Source organism: Acanthopagrus latus, chromosome 17, assembly GCF_904848185.1.
Source record: "Acanthopagrus latus isolate v.2019 chromosome 17, fAcaLat1.1, whole genome shotgun sequence".
Lineage (NCBI taxonomy): Eukaryota > Metazoa > Chordata > Actinopteri > Spariformes > Sparidae > Acanthopagrus > Acanthopagrus latus.
This window is the reverse complement of record NC_051055.1, coordinates 26,695,783-26,719,598: the sequence shown is the minus strand read 5'-3', so window position 1 is coordinate 26,719,598 and position 23,816 is coordinate 26,695,783. Positions and strand designations below refer to the sequence as shown.

The 23,816-nt window shown below is 41.7% G+C and overlaps 3 protein-coding genes across 3 annotated transcripts; all 3 read right to left on the bottom strand.

Moving 5' to 3' along the window:
- Positions 1-3,742: 3,742 nt before the first annotated feature.
- Positions 3,743-11,420, bottom strand: LOC119005683 (vitelline membrane outer layer protein 1 homolog). Its single transcript, XM_037073542.1, has 4 exons — positions 11,154-11,420; positions 8,598-8,710; positions 7,020-7,326; positions 3,743-3,840 (listed from the first exon to the last, which is right to left on the bottom strand). The coding sequence occupies exons 1-4, from the start codon at positions 11,361-11,363 to the stop codon at positions 3,838-3,840; spliced, it is 633 nt and encodes a 210-aa protein (XP_036929437.1). The 5' UTR covers positions 11,364-11,420; the 3' UTR covers positions 3,743-3,837.
- Positions 11,421-11,761: 341 nt separating this feature from the next.
- On the bottom strand, positions 11,762-17,223 carry LOC119005681 (class II histocompatibility antigen, B-L beta chain-like). The gene is made up of 5 exons (XM_037073540.1): positions 16,937-17,223; positions 16,311-16,580; positions 15,764-16,045; positions 13,163-13,274; positions 11,762-13,061 (listed from the first exon to the last, which is right to left on the bottom strand). The coding sequence occupies exons 1-5, from the start codon at positions 16,998-17,000 to the stop codon at positions 12,998-13,000; spliced, it is 792 nt and encodes a 263-aa protein (XP_036929435.1). The 5' UTR covers positions 17,001-17,223; the 3' UTR covers positions 11,762-12,997.
- Positions 17,224-17,767: 544 nt separating this feature from the next.
- si:ch73-31d8.2 (H-2 class II histocompatibility antigen, A-U alpha chain) lies at positions 17,768-23,773 on the bottom strand. Its single transcript, XM_037073541.1, has 4 exons — positions 22,821-23,773; positions 22,189-22,446; positions 20,215-20,499; positions 17,768-18,767 (listed from the first exon to the last, which is right to left on the bottom strand). The coding sequence occupies exons 1-4, from the start codon at positions 22,876-22,878 to the stop codon at positions 18,637-18,639; spliced, it is 732 nt and encodes a 243-aa protein (XP_036929436.1). The 5' UTR covers positions 22,879-23,773; the 3' UTR covers positions 17,768-18,636.
- Positions 23,774-23,816: the final 43 nt, after the last annotated feature.

Genomic DNA, 23,816 nt, shown 5'->3' with positions numbered 1-23,816 from the left:
GTTTCTTTAACATTCCTACAAATGTCTCATGTAATTTGTTATGTACCAGCTCGGTGTGCAGGTTGCTAATAAGACAAGAAGAAATACATTTTCCTATTTCAAATGACGCTTTTCTCTTTTTGCTGTGATGCTGAAAAACATATCCAGTAGGTTTTTTTATACTAGTATTGCACTGATTTTAAATTCTGATTTTGGGACAAACTGCACTTAAATTAAAGAATTTATAATCATTCAGCATCTCTACGTGGAGCTGACAGCAGAGTGGCCTTTCCAGTCTGAGACACACTCACAAGACAGAGACATGTCTGGGATTATAGAAGAAAAAAAAAACGCTCCCAAGACCAGATTTGTGTACTCAGCCGTACCTGCAACCTTCACAATCAGCAGACAACACTCAGTCCTCCTGCTGCAGCCCTCTCTGTGTCATTAACCAGAGAAAAAAAAACAACTTCTTCCTGTGTTCTAGTTCCACACAAAGTCAGTCCACACTGCCCGCGGAGAAACACAGAGAGCAACTGGAAGACGGAACGACGACTTCAGTCCACTGAGCACAGTGAAAATTCAGAAAGCAGCCGAATGCAGCAGGGAAGTGACACTTAGAGACCCCGAATTACTACTTTCTCTAAGAGAGAAGAACTTCTGCTCCGTCTGGTTATTACCTTCATTACTGTGGAACCCTTAAAATACATCAACTTTATAGTTATTACACCCCAACGCCACAACAACACTATTCATTTCACCCCTCACATCAAAACAACACCATTCAGCCCCAAAACTGCAGCTCCTGCATCAATATTTCACATTAAAAAAAAAAATCAAGACCAGCAGCTCGGGTGATAATACCCCTACAGTGTTTATGAACAGAACCATATTTACAGTTGAGTCCACACAGCCGGGGTGATCTATCATGAGCTCGGAGCCCGTGGGAGCGTAAGGTCATTAAGAGGAGGGCTTTGCCTTCAACCAAAACCGCAAGCACCATATCCATTCTGCTCACTACAGGAGGCGTTAATGGCTCTCGAGGCAGATTGGGGACCGCTGGCGAGAAACTAAGCTGGTCAGAAACACATTGAGCCTGTGGTTTGGATATTAAACTTATGACCCGGGGCGTTACATCCCAGAACCCAGGGGTAATGCTGCACACAGACCTGCTGAGGGCAGCATGTTTTTGCATAATGAAGTTTGTTTTTGCGGCTAAAAACTGTTTTCATGATCGAGGTACAGGATGTCATAAACACCGTTCAGGGTTGATTAAATGCAGGTTTTTCGGTGTTCGTCCCCAGAGGGCTCCCGAGGCTCAGTGTGAGGCGGAGCTGCACGGCTGTGCCAGGTGTTCACTGTTGCCTTGATTGATTCAGAATTCATTACACCCATAAAAATCAGTCTCACATGTTTATACTGGATGTGTCATGTCACAAAAGTCAGTGTTTCTGGGGGAGATTTGGTTCAAAGCACCGGTTGACGCAGCACTGCCATCTAGTGGCTGTCAAACACCTCAAAACACACAGGATGCTTACATACAGGCACTGAAGTGATCACTGATAGTCATCATGTTGAGAATATCTATATAGTACCAATGGAAATCTTAGGTTCTTGTTATTTGAGTCATTCAAACTGTTTTAAGATGCAACTACAACAGCAAGGACAGTTAAAAAGCATCCAACACCACAAACAAATATCTTTGGTAACTTACCAATATGGCGTCTTGGTCTTCCAATAGTCTATAAAACTCCAACACAAGCAGTCTTGTTACATTCCCAAAGGTCCAGTCCATCCATTCCAATAAAACACTTAATCCAAAATACAGTTTTATGTCCATAAATAGCTGTAAAATAGAGACAAACTGCTATCGCACGTGCTGTCATGTGTCCAAATCTTCTACTATTTTGCTTCGAAACACCAGCTTTCCTTTTATTTTCTGGTGCCATGTGGATATCAAAATGGCGACTGACATTAAGGCGTTCAACTGACACCTCATTTAACCCAATAGGAGCTTCTATGTCCTGACTGAAGCCTACAACAGCCAATGAACATCCGTGTAGAAAGTAGACCCACCTCCGCTGTTTAAAAGCCAGCTGCTATATAATGAAAATGATGATAATGCAGGTTTACATGGTTTTATCCATTTGCTTTGTTGTATACGCACTTATATATGACTATCCTATATGCACAGTTAGTGTAAATACATCAAAATTAAGTAAAATGTGTTTAAGGGCTATTATGTGGCTGATTCCTAGATATCTTCTTAGATAAACATGTATGAAGGGTTTATTTCCAGTGACACTGGTAACAAATTTGGACTTGGACCATGTAAGGCTAATGGAGGTAGTTATAGGTCATCTGCAGGTTTAGTTTTACATTGAACCCAAAACCATTACTGTATTCAACACTGTATTCAACAACAGATTTGAACTTAGGGTTGGACTGGTGTTTAAAAGGCATTTTAGGACAACTTAACATTAATTTCCATTAATGATATCAAACTAAATGTGTTAGAAAATGGTGGCATAAGGTTTGAAAGACGGCGGATCCAATTAAATATGTTATTGAGCTGCATTATGGGAAATGTAGTCTTACATCTTACATCTACTGTTTGGATTTTATCTCTTTCCCGTCTAGGTGAAATACCTCTTTAAGTAGGATTATCAAAACTCAACTTATTCCACACAGTGTGACATTATCTTATATTCATTGTGTCAGATTGTTGCAACTCTTCATGCTTCTGGTCCCACTGGAAACTTTCAGCTCTCCACAGCTATTTTAAGTAAAGCTCTGCAGGTTTCAGCTCAGTCTGGCTGCACAGCATGTGTGTGCACTAGTGAGGCAGTGAGGTTTGTTGTTCACACACACACACACACACACACACTCAGAACTTCAAAAGGCATTTGTCTGTACGTTTGAGACAAAAGTAAAGCGAACCATGTCTGCAGCGTACATTAGAAATGAGCTCACACCTCGTCGACGCTCCTCCTGCTCACATTAGCATATCCGTTTTTTCCTAAGCAGACCAAACAAGTGCACTCGAACATCTAACTCCAGTAAGTACACTTTGAACTCAGATATGAGGTCAGCAGGAGTGTATTAATTACCATAACAGAGAGGCACTCTGTCGCTGTGTGTTAAAGACTATAATCACTTTGCCTTGACTTGCAGAATCTTCTGGAAACCATTACCGCAGTGTTTGATAACGTCCTCGAGTTCCCGCCGCACACTCTGTGCTAGCAGATTAACTACTCACCGTTTAATTAACACAATTACCTCTGTGTGTGCCAATCGTTGTCTTATCAACCTTTGTCAGGCCTTAAACTGTAAATTAATTAATATCCCCTCTCTTGTCATTTCTTAATTACCTCCGTTCCAGCAGGAATTCTTGGAAAAGCCTGTGTCAGCGGCTCTGTTTTGCGCACACGCGCTTATTATGACTTTGCGATGAGCTTATTGGTTGATTAGACAGGATATGAAAACATGCTGCTCTCACGCTGATGAGAGGTGATGAGGGGATGGCATGTGGCTCTTCAGATGAGGGGCTTGATTCAAAGCGGCGCTCCTTAATCTGTTTTTTCTGCTGAAGGTGACACTCGACTTTGTTTGCTGAGCCGGATGCTTCGTCAACAAAGAAAAACTGTCAGTTTATGGTAGACTGCTGTGAACTGCCGCTGGTGTTGGAGTTATTCAAAAAAACGAAGGAACTGACATTATAAACACGAAGACTTTCTGGAAATCATTAGAGAGACAACAGCAATTCAAGAGTGCTTTTTTTTATTTATTAGTCATCTTTGAGCTCAGGGTGGTGGAGATGGACGGGATCACACTGCTCAGGTCTGCTTCATGCTCCGATCACTGTCGATAAAAAAAAAAAAAACACCAAACACAAATTCAGAAACAGCAAAGCATGGCGAGATTTTATTACTGTGGAGAATATATTCATTCACTGCATACACTATTCCTGAAAAGTCTTCTACCCTCAGATGTTAGAAAAATAGATCAAAACTGAACGTCACAACTGATAAATCCATCTCATCTCATGGCCCATTTAATAGTCGTTGCACCTCAAGACTTTGACTTAATCGCCCGAGTTCGAGCAGCTGTAGTAAACGTTACAGCTGCAAAGGAGAAAGTGAGGAGCAGGAGTATAAAGAGTGAAGAGTCTGTGTTGGCGGGTCGTCAGGGGATGGATGGTCGGGTTCAGCAGGCACAGGACTTTTATTCAGGAGTCCGACGTTCATGTCCAGCGAGAAACAAGAAGTCACCAGTGAAGGAAATGCTGACCATCAATCTGTTTGGTGGTTTAGGTATAAGGATGTGTAGCAACGTAACATTTCTTCGGGTTTAATATTCAGTTCTATCTTTTGACATCGCTGTGCTTATGCTCTGGGTAGGTTGAGGCACAAGGACAACTTGGGAATTATTTGTTGGCTTAAAATTGATTCTTTGGCCGTCACAAACAGGGCTGGATATTTCCTGAGCTTCCATGAAAAATATTTGTTTTCTGTCGGCACAAACTCAACTGGAAATTGTAGAAACACAGTCTTGAACTGCAGTCACTGGCTTGTGAGCTTTCTTGCCTGCAACTCCACCACCATCACCTCCGCCTCTGGATATGAAGTCCCGGTCATGTTTTGTTTTTTTTTTTCTTTTTTTTTCAGAAATGTCTATATGGTATGTTGTCTATAACACATCCAAACATATGAACAAATGTGAACATATGCTTTGCAGAAACTGAGGTTGTTGTGTGAACTGTCCAAGGTCATTTTTTTCATTTTGAAGTTTCCTCCATCGTGTCTTCAACATCTGTTTATTCAACATCAATAAGAACACAGAACACTTCAACACTCATTTTTGGATTTTATAATCCATATTCAGAAAGTGGGGAATAACTTAGAAATACACCAGAGAAAAGCTCTGATGGGATTTTATTTCTGTGTTCGCGAGGACCCCGTGGTGTCCTGCAGTCAAACCTGCTGCTCATTTTCTTTGATCTGATCCAGAATAAAACAAAAAAAATCTTTCCTTTGTTGTATTTTTAGGATTTGGCTCATTTAGATTCAGCCCACTAACAAATTGAGGCTTGCAAACAAACAAACCAAAATAAATAAATAAATAACAATCAGAAAGTAATTTGGTTATTGCTCACTTATCATCATCCCCCTCAGAGGTTAAAAACGTAGAGCGGAAAACAAATCTGATTCAGGTCTATGTAGCTGTGATTAAGCATTGCGGTCTTGTCTGCGCTCTCTGATATAATTCACCTCTGCAGTGTTTATCAGTAGAGAACATACAGCGTGGCACGGCAGAAAATTAAGTGTCAAGACCGGGGCGGCGTTTCACAAAGCAGCATCAGCAAGTCAACCGTGAAATGTAAATATCTTCTGCAGTTTCATTATTAGCGAGCGTGACTGAATCATATTTCTTAAACCTAATATTAAAAACACGTTCTGTACATGTATCACTGGGATGTAAGCGTAATCTGCGTCAGTGTTTCCTGCCCGTCTTGCTAATACGAGAACATTACAAAACCCGAGGAACAGCTGGCGGTTAAGTCCCTCAAGTAGCCCGGATCGGCGTCTCCGTCGCCCGGGAACATCTGGAGAACATCTCGTGTCATCACCAAAAGCTCTCGACTTAATGAGAAATCCTGAGGCGCAGCCGCTCGCTTGGCTGAGAGTTTGAATTAAACACATTCTGTCGCCTGATCTCACCGGCTTGATGAGTTGAGACAGCCATCTCAGACACATTTATGATTCGCAGCATTAATCACTGGAACCACTGGTGGAAAGTAACTGATTACATTCACTCGAGTTCTATACTTAAAAAGATCTCGCGTGGGATTTAATGGCGTCGGCCTGCGTGGTTGCAGATCCCAGCTAACTGAATACCCCTCGCCTCAGCCTCACAAACAACATGAAAGGCCTTCTCTACAGCCAGCGTTTGGTTTGTCTGTTCCGGGCTACTGTAGAAAACATGGCGGACTCCATGAAAGAGGATCCTCTCTCTGTGTAGATAATCAGAAGCTCACTCCAAAGCCTTGGTCACACTACACAACTCTCTGTCTTGTAATCAGGAGCCTTGCAGTCGTCGTGGCTGGCGCTCTACGCGACTGATCGGCAGCAGGAGGGGGTCATGTATTACAAGATCACACAGATACGACAGCAGCTCAAGTTGTCAGTGTGCTGATTTGTAGCCAAGAAAACAAGAAGAAGGAATATGAGTGAGAGGATGGAAAAGGCTCCACGACCATAAAACATTTTTTGCACCAGCGTCTTTTTTTCGATTGTTATTAGTTTAATATCTGAACTTTACAGGAAGGAGCTGAGGTTGTCGTCATTGCTCTTTTTAAGTGAAGATGGGGACTCGGGTCGATCCTAATAGTATAGATCAGACAGAAAAGTCCATTTGTAGGAGCATATTGGCTGGATCCCTGAATATTGAGTGTTGTGCTTTAATCATCCAACCCGATGTTACCATCACATTAGCGAACGTCAATAAAAATGAGCGTAGTGTTGGACTCCCTAACCCGCCAACGACGCAAACAGATATTAAGCCTGCTGGATAACCAGAAGACGTCAGGGACGAATCGTTAAGCTCTTCGATCGCGCCATTGAACAGTTCACAGTACGATTGTTGATTGCAGGAGCAGGAGTCTCTGAATATCAGGGCTACAATCCTGACTGAAATATTGAGGTAATGCAAACACAATCATTCTTATTTTTAGGGGATTGTACACTAATAAAAACAGATTTTTGTTTGCTAATATGTCCTTGTAAAGTCACCTAAATATTACCATCACAGGTACTTTAATGTTACTACATTGTTGTTGATAATACTCCTGTCTCAAGGAGAATAGGATGGCTTTTCTTGCATCTTGCTGCAGGTTAGGGCGAGTTGTTCCTCCAATAAATTCAGACAACTTTCATGTGTCCTGCTGCCACCAGAGCTGAAGCAGAAGTGATTTCACTGGCCAAAATTAAACTCAGCATTTTCTGGGCTTTGCTTCTCCTTTATGTGACCCTCAGTCTTACCTGCTGAGGCTTGTTACAGCAGTGGAAGCGCACATCATTCAGGCTGGAGTCGTCAAGGCCATACTGGTACTCCTCCATCTTGGTCTCGATGCCGCAGATTCCTCCGTTGACGCACTCCTGGCTCCAGTGGCCGTACTCTCCCCACTCCATGCCGGGTCCCTCCAGCAGCGGGTTGCTGCTGCAGCGGAACTTGATGTTGTTCATGGTCGTGTCGTCGCCGAACAGACCCAGGTGGGGCTCCACGCGGATCTGGAAAGAGGTGAGCACCCCGCGGGGGCAGTACTGGGGCTGGGACCAGTCACCGAAGCTGGACAGGAGAGCAGGAAATACATGAGAGGGGAGTGGGAGGGGGAAAAAGAAAAAAAAATGGGAAAAGATCCAAGATATGAGCTGGAAACACTGAAGGGACGTCAAGACATTTCAACATCTGAACACCTAATTTGCAATCCTGGCAGGAGCTGAGTTTTCATTTCCCCTCTGATCGTGATGGGAAACTGCCAATCTCCAGCTTCCCGTTGCTTTCAAAGTACCTACTTTATTTATCTTAATTCTTATTTAACCTTTATAGCACAGCCAGGTTAGTCCCACTGCGATCATGGATCTCTTTCACAAGATAGACCTGGCCCCTGCAACAAACAGCTGCATGTTTTAAGACATCAGTGGAAACATGTCAGCACCAGTGGCAGACTCGCTCAAAGAGGGTGAAGGAAAGTATTTCCATTGATACGTTCATTACTGAATCCCTCCTGCTGCACGCTGGCTGCCTCAAATCAAAATTATTGTATCAGAAGGCCGAATTAAACTAGATATTTCTGAGGATACAGATCAGTGGAGGACGTGGAAGCTCAACAGTGGCTGAACTTCCAAATAAAACTCTTGTAGACCTGAAGTTGTCCTTGCACACAAAAGAGCTTTATAAAATATATGTAGTGTTATTATCTGAGCAGCCTTCAGTTGGAAAATGATTATACATTCTTTTTATTTTTCTATTGATTGTTTTATTTTATTTTTTACCTTGGATGTGGATGTCGTCCGATTCTTTAATCATTTTTTCAGTTATGAAAAGTCCAGCTATTACCATTTGATTCAAGTTAATCAGAATCAGTAAAATCTATCAAATCACTTAAAACACATTTTCCTTTAAAATCCATATTATTCATATTCATCATCATCTTCATCTTTTTGGTAATTTGTGCCAGCTTTTTTCTTGATTTTTGTTTTACAGTTTTTATCTTATTTCATTTGCATTGAGGGTATTTTTTCATGTACGTCATGTCATTTAAAATAGTTAAAACTCAAAAATACACACAAACAAAAGTACAAATCCAAAGCAACAAAAACATACAAGAAAGTTAAACAGAGCAATATAACATACAAATTGTAATAAAAATATTATAAAGCACCATAAAACAAGACGACTTCTCCTCGGTGACTCCCGTCGGGATGCAGTTTGAGTTTTTTAGGTAAAGATTTCCACATGTTTATCCTCCGACCAGATCAAGATTTTTGTCTAAATGAACAATTAGTGACATATGACGCCTCGTTTGAAAGTGGTTTTAGTGGTTGTGGGCGACTTACTATCCAGTGTGGGATTCAACAGAGTACAGGAAGCTGCGGTCCTCATCCTTGGCACAGATGAGGCGGATCCCGTTCAGGGCGGTGTCGTCGGCTCCGTACTGGTTGGACTCCACCTGAGGAAACAGAACACAGTTCCCAGAAGCGGCACCAGCTCCAGTCAGACCTGTTCGTTATCTTCCTCTCGTTATCTTATTACTGGGAAGCAGCAGCCAACTTTGAAGAAGAAGGTTCACGTCAGGTTCAGGTGTAGATTAGACACGGGACATTTTTCTCAGTAAATGTTAATTGTTAACACATAAAGGGATATTTTAAATGCTGTTCTCAGGTCTGTGGACATTAGGTTTGGGGGGGTTTTTTGCCACTGCAGCTTGTTTTAATCTGACATTTGTCCATCTTAAAACTTTAATCACGTCGGTTCGTACGCCGAAACAGTTTTTGGTGACTGTAGATGTTCTTCCGCTTCACGCTGGCTGTAAAGTGATCTCTCTCCAACACGACTCAAATATAAGACGGCTGACAAAATCACCCTGTTCTAAACTTCAGCTGAAATTAATATGAGGATTTGGAGTCGGCCAAATAGAGTTGGTTTCTTTCACAGTTGGTACAAATTCTCCCTTTGTGTTGCCCTGTTGGTGATGTTTCTGAGCTGCAGGGGAGGAATCGCGACACAAAGAAGGAATTTTGAACTCTGAAGATTTGACTAACTCCACTGAAGCCTCATTAGCTCTGGCAGAACATGAATGCAGTTCAATGGATTTTCGCACAAAAACGAGGAAACCGACTCGTGTCCCTAATCTCTCACGCTGAAGTCGCCTGAGCAGAGGATCACTTACAGGCCGCTGCACAGAGACGACGAGTGCTCCGGCAGCCAAACACTTCTGCACACAGATGCTGCCGTAAAAATGATGTCAAAACCTTTCAGCTATCTGTTCGCAAAACTAAATGGAGAGAGGAAAAGTGAGCTTGGATAACTCAGCAGCTCTCATCATCCATCACCTGGTTCTTTGCTTCAGTATCATCACCTGATTGGCTTTTATACTAAGACGGACAGATGTTGCCATTTAAGCCAATCAACTCGCAGCCAATCACATGTCCACACAAATCAGACTGAAACATGACAACAGCCAGAAAACAAAAGAAAGGACGGAAGGAAGGAAGGAAGAGGAAGAAATCACCAAACACTAAACTTTATCTACACAAATACACCTTTCATTTTTTTGTTAAAAAGTCACACACAAGTGAAATGAATTCCAACCTTATGTGTCAACATGTAAAGAGCTGATTGTGTTGATTTGTAACAACTGTCATGATTATTGTTTTGTTTTGATGATTGTTGCTCTCGTCCTGAGAGAGGCTGCTCACTAAACGCTGACCTTGACAATCATAAATAAATGCATTTGAGCTGTAAGTGTGCGACTTCTGTGTTTCTGCCTGTCACGTGTGTTTTCCCTCTGTGTTTTTAAAACTTAGATGCGACACTGTGATTCATCTCGTCAGAGAGCAAAATCATCAAACTTAATAACATTTTTGGTAAAATTTTATTCTACAGGTTCGTAACTTTCATGGTTAAAAGGTCGTAATTACAAAACAACAAATGTGAAATTTCTTAGAAATTTGCAAACAATAATTACCCCAAAATCTATTGAAAACCACCCCAGTATTGAACACTAACACTTTTCTGCTTTTTTTCCCAACAAGCAGCTCATAAATAGCTGGTCAATACATTTCCAGGAAACATCCAATTGATTTCTTCTTATCTTCTGAGGGTCGTGCCATTTTTTTTCCATAGTTTATCGCTTACAACAATTCATACAAAGTTAACTGAAATACATTTTTCTTAATTTATACTGCCAATTCAACAATCAATCAGGACCTTTTTCTCTTCTCATGTCACACTCACAGACACAAAGTTATCATACAAACGTTATTAATTTATTTGCTAATGTTTTGTTGCCTCGAAATGTAAAATATTGACATTTAACTTGACTGGTGTGAAAACGTGATTATTAGGCCTTAATATGAAATCAGCCATGTGATGAGCAAATCGTGGTGGCTAAACTATGAAATAAAAATAAAAAATACATTCAGGTTGGTTGCACAGATCTGCAGAAAGTGCAGAAATTGCTGAAAATGTAAGGTAAACTTTTTTTTTTTGTACAGTTCGCTGCCCTGCAGAAGTCAGAGGGCTGATGATAGCTGGAAATGAAGCTGCAACAACTCATTTCAATTTAGCAGCCTGCTGAGGGGAAGGTTGACAGAAAGAAGTGGGAAGTTTCCTGAAAATATATCAAAGAAAGTCCCAGATAGGAACTACTTGGAAACTAAAATGGCATGATCAGCATCCTGGAAATGTTTTAAAGAAATCCCCACTTTACTAACTAACCTGCAGCATATTAATATCAAATCATGGTGGGTCATCTTTAATATATTTGAAGTAAATTTCAAACGTGTTACTTGGTAAAATGAAGTGTTGCCTGCTCGTCTTTCTTCGCCCTGCTGAAGTCGGGTTGTACTGATATAAATATCCGTAATATGTGAATGTGTCCGTGTCTTTACCCTGATGCTGAAGCCAACAGCAAAGAACTCATTGGGACACATCTCAGGCCAGGTCCAGTTTCCAAACTGCTCCCCATTGTTCACGGTCAGCAGAGATCTGTACTGTCGGCTGTTGTAGGCCGAACCGGCGCGCTGCAGGAAGGTTTTCTCCTCACACAGCCCGCTGGACAGCACGGCCAGCAGGGCCACCACGGTGTGCAGACTTGCCATATTGACAGACGTGAGTCAGTGTTTCACTCTGAAATGCCAACTAACAAGTACCCGAGGTTCAGGCTCAAAGCTCTTATAGCTCCCTCAGTCGATTCCAGAGCAGAGCGCTCGTATCAGGATGGATCATTTACAGATTCGCAGAGCGGTGTGGGAACAAACAGCTGGCGTCCGGGAGAGAGAAGCGTTGTCTCCATGATGTTCAGTGACAAAGTATCTTGGTTTTGATTCTAATAATCCGTTTATCTTTTTTACATTACAACGTGCAGTGAATCTGATTCTTCTCTGTGTTTAAACATTTCTACATCAGCAGGTCCGCGCTGGCCTTACAAACAGGATAAGGTTCAGCAGCAGCACAACCTTTACACTTCTGAATTATTGCAATCGATGTTGGAGGGATTGTTGTTTTCCAAGATTAATAACATATAGATTGAGAATTGTGGTGCCAGTGAATAAGAGATTAGTAGAAAAGGTGGAAACTGTTTATTTCGTTTCGCCCAGATGAGCCCAGACGTCACATCTTATCGCTGCTGTCAGATAAAAACTGAGAAAGCCCATTTTTACTGAAATAAGATAAACGGCCTTTTACTTCAGATAAAAGTGTCACTGATAAAGCCGTCTGTGTATTCATGCACACATTTTCACACATTAACATGAAAGAGATACATATTCTCCTACAGTATCTGCATGTTTAGGACAGTACAAAGATGGTACTAATCAAGACACTTAAAGGGCAACTCCACCAGTTTTGCCCATTAAAGTGTGTTTACAGGTCTTGGGGAGTTCTACTACACAGTATATATGGAAAAAAGTAGTATAAAGCATTTTGTGGCTCCAGAAGAAGCTGTACGTAATCTGATAAATTCCCGCCAGTGATGTCACTCAGTGGTTATGTTGCATTCTGGGTAATGTAGGCACCATTCATCCAGAACTGAATCATCATGAGTTGGAACATCTCCCAACTCGTAAATACCTGACACTTTGGGGTTGTAGAGCGGGTCGGCTGCCATCCCAAAGTGTCATTAAAACAAAAAAAAAAAAAAAAACTTTTCTCACAAAAAGCACCTTAAAGATACTCAAGTAAAGCACAAATACCTCCAAATTGTACTTGAGTAGCTGTAATCATAGGCTACTGAAATGTATAGGCTAACTTTAATGTCAAGTTAACAGTTACTTGAGTTTGCAATTTAAAAATCCTCTACTTTTTTTTTAATGTAATAGGTTAACGAATGTTCTTTATCCTTCAACTGTGATTCAGAACAGTACGTACAGACATAGACAGACATGACATCATAACTCTTATTTCAAGGTGAAGCTGTTTTTGCAGGTGAGACATTCCTCCTAAGAAATGATCACATCACAAAGTCAGAACTATTTATGGCACTTTTTTTTGATGGATAATATGTCAGCCGAGTCCTTTGTTGACACAAATGATAAAGGAGGAGCTTCGGTGTCCTGGGGCCAGTTGTCATTTTCCCACGATGCCGTTTGTCTCCTCCCACTGTAGGTTAGTAACAGCAGCATGCTGAAGGGGACTGTTTTCTCTTTCTTTTCCATCTTTAATGCTTTTTAATATAACCTAATTCAAATCCTTTGCTGAGCGTTATTATGTTTCATTCATTCCAGCATTGCCCTCTCTAGGATTCTGGCAGATCACCTGGAGATGTCAGTTCTTGGCTGCTTAATGGGCTGAAGTCAAACCTGAAGCATGGAAAGAAAGTGTTACAGAACCAAAGCTCTCAGTCTGGTCTCGGTCACCATCTCTGACTAAACTCATGACACCAACACTGATATCAACACACCTCTGTTTCCACCAATAGTAAGCCGCTCCACTGACGGCTACAACGACGCCGATAAAGAAGAAGATGATCCCCACCGCCTTCTTCAGGCGTTTGGCGTCCAGTGCAGAGCTGTCTACAGCGAGAGAGAGAAACAGTGACATCGGATCCTTTAGTAGATCAGCACACTTAGTTACATATCCAATACCTTTCTAAGTGACTTGAGGATAAAGTTAGCACCATCTGAAAGCAGAGAGCACGAAAACAAGACTGCTAAAAGGCCTTAAAGGGACAGTTCACCCCAAAATGACCCCAAAAAACCCCCAAAACATCCATTTGAATGGTTGTCCCTACATGTCAGCCCTGTGATGAACTGACAACTCATCCAGGGTGAATCCGCTTGCTCGGTGTTTCTTTCCAGAAATCATGACGCGGTTACTCTCCACCAAATTTGCTGTGAGCAGTTTAATGTAAGAACTTATTTTCTTTTTAGCAAACAAACACCAGCCGCCCGTATCACTGCGCAAAAGGAAAAACATGCATCTGTTCATGGACGAGAGGTTCTTGTTCGTGACAGCCTGAAATGTGAACGGTGAGCTGATGTTTGACGTAAACTGGCTTAAAGATATGAAACCGCTCACAACAAGTATGTATTTTTCATTGAACACGTAAGAAGTCAGACATCTCCACAGCCAACATCTCCAAAACTACTCAACTCACACCAAAACAATCTACATGACTGAAGAGAACGACGGGTAAGAAGGAATTTTGGGAGTGAACTGTCCCTTTGATAAACTCTTTTTCTCTAAACGCACAATTCTCAATGAAAATTGAATTACTTTAATTTGAGGTTCCTTATCATTGACACACAGGTCCACTTTTCAATTGCTTCGAGGACACATTTTATTCCAAACATTGGGCCTGAGTGAAGTTTTTTTTCCCCTCCAAGAAAATTAAAATGTAACATCATGTATTGTGCACCCACAGGTAGGAGGAAGATAAGGTGTCCTGGCAAATATGCACAGAAATTCTTCAATAATTATATTTTCCCATCTGATGAAGCCTTTGCGAAACTATCTGTCACTCAGCCCGAGTGTTTAATGATTCCAATAGCAGATATTCGGACTTTCACATTCGGAAATCTGAAAAGGAAGCAGGCGGGAAGCAGACAGAGAGCTGCAGCAGCTGGAACACGAAGGATGCTGGTGTGTGCTGGGTGGCTGGTATCAGGGAATGAGGAGCAGGTGAGCAGGTAAGTGTGGAGGTCAGGTGATGTGCAAAACATGGGAACACACCAGTAGGAAACGACTGCTGGACTGAAAGAAAACGGCAGGTTTGGGAAGTACTTTACAAACGGGGGGGAAGTGAGATGTCTGAGGCTGAGAGGAGAGACGGACCTCTTGACAACCCATCACCTCCCCATCCTGGTCATTACGCTGCCTTCATGTCACATCAGAGTAATCGTAATTACGAGTTTCCAACTTGTAAATAGCGTTCACGTCAACAGGGAACTTTTTAAAAAGCTCCGACTGGCTCTGACTTGGAGCTTAATAACATGGAAGTGGCTGACAACGCGGCAAACGAGGAAGCCTAACGTCAGCCAAAGTCCATCATTCAATATAATTAAACCCCAATTTAATGGACATATTGTAATTTTGTCAATGCACAGTATTTTTAACCTTGTATCATCTCTTGAGTTTGTCAGATGACATGAATGCTTGCATGTCATCGCATGAAACATGAGCGCAGATTTAATAAATGCGGTTCCATTTTCCAGCAGCTGGCTGTTCCTCACCACCAGAATCTAGACTGACCATGTGAACCCACCGAGAAATCACACACTGGTTTGAGTTTGGCATTACAGCTGTCACTATCTTGTGTCCTGGAGCCAGAAGTGACAATTTGTTGACGTGAGGTTGGAAGTTGGGAGGACATGCCGTGGTAGCCAAACAACGCAGTCGCCATAAATATTAACAATGTATGTTTCTGCAAACCACAGAGATGTTTAAACTTTACATTTCTTTATGTTGCAAAATTTTGTTTTTTATTGCGAAACAATGCTCTGGTTATGTCTGGGAATAAAACCACAGGAAAAGCTCATGTTTTGGCTTAAAATACCTGGTTTTGTCGCCATAAATTTAGCTGCAGACGTCTTGACTTTCTGTCAAAATATAAGTTTTTGTCACCAAAGACAGGACTGGACATTTTCTAATTGTCTCCTTGAAAATAACCAGAGGTCTCACACTTTAAAATGTGGAAAAGTGATGGTCACTTATCAAAATGATCAAGTGGTTTTGCACAGACAAATGTTAAAACGCAGAGTTGGGCTGAGCCATTACCTAAAGCATAATCTGCTTTATTGTCTGTTTTACTCTGAATGTAACGAGTACAAGTTGGAAGTAGCAATTGAGACCATAATGGCATGTAATAAATCATAAATGTCTGTATTTTATACAGTCAGTGGTCCAGACAGTCCAGAGCAACGATGATGTCCTGCCTCCTGTCATTCATAGTGCTGTAACTCATTTCCAACCTATATATAGTTACTGAATTGGAGTTAAAACATGGTAAGTAAAAAAGACACTTTACTCAGTAATGTCATGTGTGACATTAACATTTTCTTACCCCAGTCCACCTCCAGACTGGCTCTCAGGCTCCGGTGGTCCACCCTGCAGGTCACCCTCTCCCCTCTTCTGGGTGTGAGCTCCAGATAAGAGTGAAGCTGGTAGCTCCAGTCCCCGTTGGCCATGATGTCTGTCGACGCCACATCCGTGGTGACCTCGACCCCGTCTCTCAGCCAGCTCACACTCACTTCCTTGGGGAAAAACCCCCAGACGCTGCACTCAAGCATGGACCTCTCCCCGTAGTCAGCTGGCTTGGTCTGATGGACTTTGACAATTGGAGGCACTGGAGTGTAGAAATGATTAGAGCACAAAATTAGCTAAATGACCTGCTGGACGTAGAGCCCGCTTCAAGCACAGTGCAGAGGAGAGAGTCAGGGGCTAAACTGTTTTCTTCAAGACATTTAATTAAAGAATGAGGAAAGAACAATTGCTTCCATTTTCCAATGAGGCAAATTAAGCCAATGAAGTGGAATTGTTAGGTGTTTAATGCCCCGCTTCAAAATCCCCCCTTGGTTTTTTTGAAAGGGCAGAAATCAAACAAAACGTACCGTTTCTCTCCAGTGTGCTTTTTATGAACAGTCTTGCGTTGTATTTGCAAACAGTCTCCACTTGAATTCTTCTTAATGTCATTTTCCAAGCCTGATTGTTGTAATGAGCTGCATCCTTGATGCAGTGTTCTGCAAAGCCAACATACTTCCCGACCCGAGAGTCATATATGGTGCAGAGCTTCTGGTTGAACACATTTTTCACAAAGAAGACCATGTCCTTCATGTCATCACTGTACTCACAGTCATACATCCCCTGAAACACATAACCATCTAGTATAGAGAGAAAATCAGTTAGTACCCCAAGTGTGACAATCAGTCATTGGTTTTACTGCACATTTGCTGAACAATTTGTTCTCTTTCAAAGAGGAAGTTTTATGCAAACAAACTTTAAAAGTCACCACTTCGATCCAGACTGAAATAACTCAACATCTACCGAATCATTGCCATGAAATCTAGTACGGACCGTCCTGGCTCCTGGAGGATGGAGCCTCCTGACTTTTCCTTCATTTTGAGGCGCGATGCTTTGGCAATGCCACAGTGCTTGTATTACGTTGAAAGGTGTGCTAACTATTCCTAAAAGTGAACTGACTAACATGAATAAAAGTTCAGATAAATCAGAAGCCTACCTGCTGGTGCCGTGCAGAGTAAAGCAGCACAGACTGTCAGTTTGTACAGAAAATAAAGTCCCATCTTCTACAACATAAAGTTGATCGCTGGCTGCGGAAAAGCCTTTCGGACTCAATCGAGCTCCTAAAAGCCTCTCGAGACTTCCTCCTCCTTTCTTGTATAATAAATGTCACTACTGTTCCTGCATGAGCAACACTGAGAGGAACAGGTCTTTCAGCTTTTGTTGTCACGCTCAAAGTTATTTGATCGGAGAGAAATGGGCAAAGCCAGAATGTGGCCAGCTTGGTTTCACTCTTGGCATGCAGCGTCTATCATCCGGGTATTCAGCGTTGTCACTTCTGTACACTGATTTCGTCATTCACCAATTGTTCTCTCTGCTTTTGCATTGAAGTCTAATAGCAGAATTGTTATTTCTTTGCCACTGAATATGTGCTCTTAGTGCAGATTCAGAGCTGCAGTATTTTCAGCGTTCGCGATCTCAGACTCATCCCTCAGAGGCTCCACACACTTCCATATTAAAATGTGGCAGCTATCTTATCAATCACTGTGCGGATAATTAGATTCAGGCCCGAGCCAAACAAACCCAGCAGAGAACAGAGGCGGTTTTGGAGAGTCGCCATTCTGCACCAGTATTAAAACACGAGCAAGCGGACATGACAAACATTATTTACTGATCATTTGTGTCACCGCGGGACCCGCGATCTGCCCAGAAGCTTAGTCAGTGCTCTGATAATTGATGGCGACTTTTTGAACATGCCATTGATCACAATGGCTTCGGTGATGAATGGTTCATAAATACACACACACACCAACGTAAGGAAAATGTCCCCTTTAATGTGTTTTGCAATCCAACTAACAGGAACAGATAGTATCTAACTTCCCTTCCAGAGAGTTATTTGCACATGACAAACACAATAAGCCACAGACCTGTGGTAAAACAGGGGGGAAAGCCTCTGAATTGTATATTTAGCATATTTATTAAATACATTTTACTGGATTAAAAATATTTCACTGTAAAACAAAAGAAAGTGGTCACCCCATAAATCAAAAACACCTTTTATTTGGGGGAGAGCTTTGGAGATATCGTCCGCGAAGGTGTCTCCCTCTTCTCGAATATAATCAAACTTGAAGGCACTCAGCTTGAAAAATTCATTAAAAGAATTCAGCAGCAATGTCTCTTTCCAGAAATCCTGACCCAGTTGCTCGAGATAAATCACAGATTGCATGAGCAGTTTCATGTAGGAGTCACCACACAGAAGAAAGCCTGCATCTACCCTCAGTCTACACTCACAGTATGTGTCAGAATATGTCTTTTCTTATTTAGAGGTGTTGGTCAGTGGATTGTGTTATTGTTGGACAGAGTCACGCTGTTCGATTCCTTAAACTCCTGTCTAAAGCTAAGCTAAGCTAAGCATCCTCTGGCTGTAGCCTTATAATCACAACACATGCGACAGTGTCGGAATGCAAAATATAATATTTGCCAAATTGTCACACTGTTTCTCTAACTGATGGTATTTTAGTTCATGTTTGGACTCAGTGTGGTTGCAGAAACCTTTTTTTTTTTTTTTTTAAAAACAGCGCAGACAACATAAAGCATTCTCCCTCCGTCTCACTCCCAGAGGAAAAAACACCTGGGAAGAAAAAGATAAAGTCGATCACACGTCTGACATCGAAATTCAGGTGTTGGTCTTGATGTGCGTCACGCCCGACGGGACTTGTTGGCTTTCGTGATGAACCAGACTCCTGTGACAACTCCAATCAGGCCCAGGATCACACCACAAACACACACCGCCGTCTCCACAACCTGCTGGTCCGTGTGTACCTCCACCTCTGCGGGGAAAAAACACACACAGACAGATACCGTAAGAGATTTTTGCTGATGTGTTTGTGAGAGCTGGCATCAGTCTTACAGCCAGCTGTCGGTGACGTTTAATATTTAACAAGAGTCCTACTTTACCATCTATCACTTGAATCTTTAAGGTCCCACTCTCTGCTACTCTATATATGCACAGCTCATCAGTCACCTTAGCAGAAGAGGGCAAAAATGGCTGAGAATGTATTTAACATTACTAATAAATTGCGTTTCTCTGACATACACATTCTTCAAGCCTTAATTGTAGTTGCAAAAATTGTGGCTTTATATTGTCTTGTGTTAGCATGCAGCTCTGTGCAAAGAGGCATTTTGACCCAGTGATAGCCCTAATAAAACTGTGTGTGCTTCAAGGCCATCAGTCAAACAGTCATCAAAACAATCACCAAAGAAAAAAAAGAGGTAACATAAATATTGCGCTAGAGGAAGAGTTGCTCTGTATGGTTCATCCTCATGGGACCATGAAAATCTGCACATTATGTCATGTCATGGCAACTAGCATGATATTTAGCAATGCTAGCACCCTGCTAGCTAATACAGATACATAAGTACTGTCCACAATCTGTCAAGGTTCAATATACATCCTGCTCCATTTTATACTATTTTTGTGCATCAGATTATTTGCTCTTCTGTTTTATACCACGAACATCCCCCAGCCGCTTAGCAAAAAGTAGAATACTTGAAGTTCATTTTATAAAGTATGCTTGAGTATAAGTATATCAAGTATACTATAGATCATGTTCTTGTAGCGTACTAGAAAGTATATTCATTTAATACTTCTTCAGACTAAATTAGAACATTTTAAGTTTATAAAAGTATACTTTAAGTATACTTTATAAGGCCATTTTAAGTTTACAGAAGTACACTTTCAAGTATACAACAAATATACTCATCTATATACTACTAGTGTACTAAGTATATACTTCCCGTCCACATTTTAGTTTATTAACCTGTAAGTTTATAATGGGTACTACCTCAAAGCAAATGTTTGTAGTGAAGGACATTTTTATTATGTTAACTTAAATGTAAGCACAAGTCAATGACTGCACTTTAATCTGCACTTACATCAAGATACAGTGAAGTATTAGTATCTGTTATCGGTAATTTAGCTAACTATGGCCAAACATTTGCCAGTTATCACAACACATACTCAATTTAACAGACGGGAAGTCTCTCCCAGAAAACTCCCCTTCACTCACAGTGCCAACATTTTTATCATCTTTGTTAACTCGACACAATTTAACCACAGAACAAGGATGTGAATTAACCCGCAACCGTCTTACACGTCATCTTATTCACAACCAACAACAACAGAATACCCAGGAGTCTTTGCACCACAGTCCACACGGGGCGTAACAGTGTACTGTTACTTTCACACCCTCCGACTCGTTATATTGACCGACCTACCCCAGAACTTGTTGAGAGGCGCCCTCAGGCTGATGTGGCCCACGCTGCAGGAGTAGATGTCGCCCTGCTGAGGAGTGAAGTCCAGGTAGGACGAGATGCGGAAGCTGAAGTCGCTGTTGGAGTAGTACTGAGTCTGGCTGACATCGCTCTGGTCGACCAGCTGCCCGTTCCTGGTCCAGGTGATCTGGACTTCAGGCGGATGGAAGTCGTTGACGAAGCAGATGAGGGTGTTGGGAACCCCTAGTTCCATCTCCTGTTTGGAGTAGATCAGGGAGGTGGGGCTGGCTGCAGTTGATTGACAGGGAAGGATACAGTTACATTACATGGTATCACATCATTACTGCATTATGTGATTCTTTTTTTACATTCACTTCTACAACCATGAGCAGATTATGAGACAAAGACATTCAAAAGGCTCCCAACCACTGCTTATAGAAAGAGACAATCTATCTTTCTGTCTCTTTGTGGTAGCCGTATAATTTGTTGTGGTACTTTTGTGTCTCTTTGTAGTCACTCGATGGACTTCTTGGGCCCATGATGTGCCCAGTAGGCCCGTTCAGTAATCTATCCATGACTGAAAACACAAGCATTAACGTGCCTCTGTTACAGCCTCCAAGTGCAAGTCCAATATTCACTGACTCTTAGCTCTGTTTTGGGAAAATATGTGGCTCTTTTAGGTGCTCAATGCTTCATTTTGTTTACAAGTTGGTTAGTTGCTAACTGTGTCTGCCTGCTGTTTGGTGCTGCTGATTTGCAGTGTGCAGTGGGTTTTTTAGCGCTCTCATCAATGAAAACAGCTGCCTGCTGTGGCCAACAACGATGATAAGAGAGCCGTGAGAGTAAACCAAAAGGGATTTTGTGGGCCGGACAGCCGAACAATAAGCAGAAACTCACTAACGAGCTCAGTAAAGTGTAGCTGCAGCTTCAGGTGATAATTCTCTGTAGGTTAATCACTATGAGCGACAGTTTTCACATTCCCACTGTTTTCAAAATGTCATGTAATACATTTTTTGTAATAAAAATGTCAATTAGCCACTTTAAAGTAATTGAAAAATATTAAGTGGCATTGGAACAGTCTTTATGACCAACCTCAATAATGGGTCAAATGCCACATGTGGCTCCAATCATCCACCACAAAAACACTTTTTAAGATTCCTTTGACAGGCCAACTGGGAAAAGATCACTTAGATCTGCATACTGGTACAACCAAGCCCAGTGTTGATTAATGGAAAGTCCCCTGTGCTGAGCTACACAATAAACAGCGACAGACGCTTTAACCCGCGCGACAATACATGCATGATTATACACTCAGAGAGGTTAATTGCAGCTCCCAGGGACTTTCTCTGCTCGTACCTGCTCTTCTCTCATGCATACACACCAGAGCAGAGCGCTCCTCATTAACTTGTGTTGAACAACACGGCTTACTGTTCCATTACACTGCTTAGTTTCACTGACTTTTGTTCTTTCGGATTCGGCTGATCTCTAGTTTGAGTTCTGGACGGATGAACCCAGCAGCCTGACTCTGGCCGTTTCCTTTCATTTGGAGCTTCAGAACATCAGACAGAGGTTTTCTGACCTTAAGGCAGTGGTGAAAAGTAATCAAGTATAATCACTCAAGCAGTGCACTTAAAGGGTAACTCCAGTTTACGTTTGTAAGTTTTGGGGAGTACTAGAGCACATGTGAAAATGTAGTATCAAGCCTTTTGTTGTTGAAGAGGAAGCTGCATGTTAGCTGATAAATCCCCTATAGGGATTTGACTCAGTGGCTAAGTTGCATTGTGGGTAATGTAGGATATGTTGGATCTCAACAGGCAAGTTGATAGTTTGCACAGGAGGACAGTGAGCTAAGGGAACTAGGGATGTTACATCAGTCAAGGTTTAGTTTGGGCCCCACAAGGGAAAATTAGATTCAGGATGCCACAGCTCAGAGGCTCGTAGATTCAGAAACAACAAACAGTGTCTCAGCAACCTCACCTATGGCCTGTGGAGTATTATTTCCTCTCTTCGTGCAAATTGGGATGTTGTAGTGGCAGGTACCGAGGTCCACGTACGCGTCCTCAGAGAGTCCAGGATCCGGAGTCCACTGCTTTGCAAACTCGGGCAGGCGTTGGACTGGCTGATAGGTGACAGGGTCAATGTACAGGAGCTGATCACCGTCAAATTCAATGTCATCTTGGCCTTCTCCAGTCACGTTCTGTTGGCAGAAGGTGATAAAGCGAAGCAAGTGTTTACCTGAAGAGATTGAAAGCAGATGAAGAGACAGAACGGTGTTTACAAAGAGCAGTCAAGTTGTTTTCACACGTGAATCTGGTGTCTTTACTGTGGAGATTTAACACTGGACATCATCCAAACTGCTGCCAAAACGTTTGGCTGAATTTGGCTCCATCAGCCACACTGACACTGACAGGGAACCAAACCATGAGGATTTGTATTGTAAAATAAAATTTAAAAAAAGTAGTTGATTTGCAAAATGACAGTGTAAAGGTCTTTCATAACATACTGCCTCTTTTCATCATATTCTGCATTTTGAGCATTTGGATAAATGAAAACAAGAACTCTCACTGCCTCCTTACAGTCACAAGTAACGCACCTACACAAAGACTTACCTCGACTGCAGTGTAGTAGACAAATAACCAGCAGAACTGGCAACAGATTCTTCACCATGTTGCATCATCAGATCCAGCAATCACCAAACTGAACAGGTTTTGCTGCCTGCAGTTTGACCCTACCGAACAAGAAACACACTCTGAGAGGACTTCCTTAAATCACAAACCAATCACTGCTTGTACGTCAGTGACAACTGCACTGCTTCCACCTTTAAAACCCTGGAGAAGAGCTGGAACTCAGATTTTAACTTGAGTCACTGCTGCCACCTAGTGGAGAAAGATCACAGCCACAATATCAAAACACATTTTCTTCATTAAAAGACCAAGTTTGCAGCAATTATCTTGTTTTTAAAGCTGAAAAATGCCATATTAAAGCCACATTATGTACATTTTTTACCTTAAAATAACTTACATGTAAAAATGTATAATTGTTACAAACCCGGGATCTGTATTTATGACAGTGGAGTTGCACTGTGGGGGGTGCCAAATCACACACAATGCCACTTTTTACATAACGCTGCAGTAAAACACCAAGTTCACAGTGAGTATTTAGTGTTTTTTAAAGATATGGAATGCCCCATAAATCGTATGTCCCATCACTCATCAGTTAATAAAGCAAATTTAATATAAAGTGTGTAGTAAACGAGTACCTAAAGGGAAAAAAAAAAAAAATCACAAGAATGAGGGGTTAATGCTCAGTAACAGCTTTAAGGAAATGGTCGTCTTTATCTTGAACATCTGCAGATTCTTTTCTTCTTAATAAGTTGTTTAGTCGATTAAAACTTCAGTAAAAAATAGGCAAAATAGTGGGGAAAACACAACGTCTTTGGGAAACTTGTTTGTTAAAACTAAATAAAAGTATTGAAATCATTGATAAAACAGAAAAGCTGCAAATCTTGACATGCGAGACGCGTTTCTGCTCGCTAAATCATTTAAACAGCGAATGGATTATTAAAAATGTGTCAAACTGAAAGCAGACTGAGCTCAGCGCCGCAT

Excerpts from the sequence above, each read along its gene's own strand:
- LOC119005683 (XM_037073542.1), bottom strand. The coding sequence starts at position 11,363 with ATGGCAAGTCTGCACACCGTGGTGGCCCTGCTGGCCGTGCTGTCCAGC. Across the intron at positions 8,711-11,153 it reads CTGTTGGCTTCAGCATCAGG|GTGGAGTCCAACCAGTACGG; the intron begins GTAAAGACACGG and ends CTGTTTCCTCAG. Across the intron at positions 7,327-8,597 it reads GTTGAATCCCACACTGGATA|CTTCGGTGACTGGTCCCAGC; the intron begins GTAAGTCGCCCA and ends TCTCCTGTCCAG.
- LOC119005681 (XM_037073540.1), bottom strand. The coding sequence starts at position 17,000 with ATGGGACTTTATTTTCTGTACAAACTGACAGTCTGTGCTGCTTTACTC. Across the intron at positions 13,275-15,763 it reads CAGTCTGGAGGTGGACTGGG|ACAGCTCTGCACTGGACGCC; the intron begins GTAAGAAAATGT and ends CTCTCGCTGTAG. Across the intron at positions 13,062-13,162 it reads TACTATTGGTGGAAACAGAG|GTTTGACTTCAGCCCATTAA; the intron begins GTGTGTTGATAT and ends TCCATGCTTCAG.
- si:ch73-31d8.2 (XM_037073541.1), bottom strand. The coding sequence starts at position 22,878 with ATGGTGAAGAATCTGTTGCCAGTTCTGCTGGTTATTTGTCTACTACAC. Across the intron at positions 22,447-22,820 it reads TCTACTACACTGCAGTCGAG|GTAAACACTTGCTTCGCTTT; the intron begins GTAAGTCTTTGT and ends CAATCTCTTCAG. Across the intron at positions 18,768-20,214 it reads GCCTCTCAACAAGTTCTGGG|AGGTGGAGGTACACACGGAC; the intron begins GTAGGTCGGTCA and ends TTTTCCCCGCAG.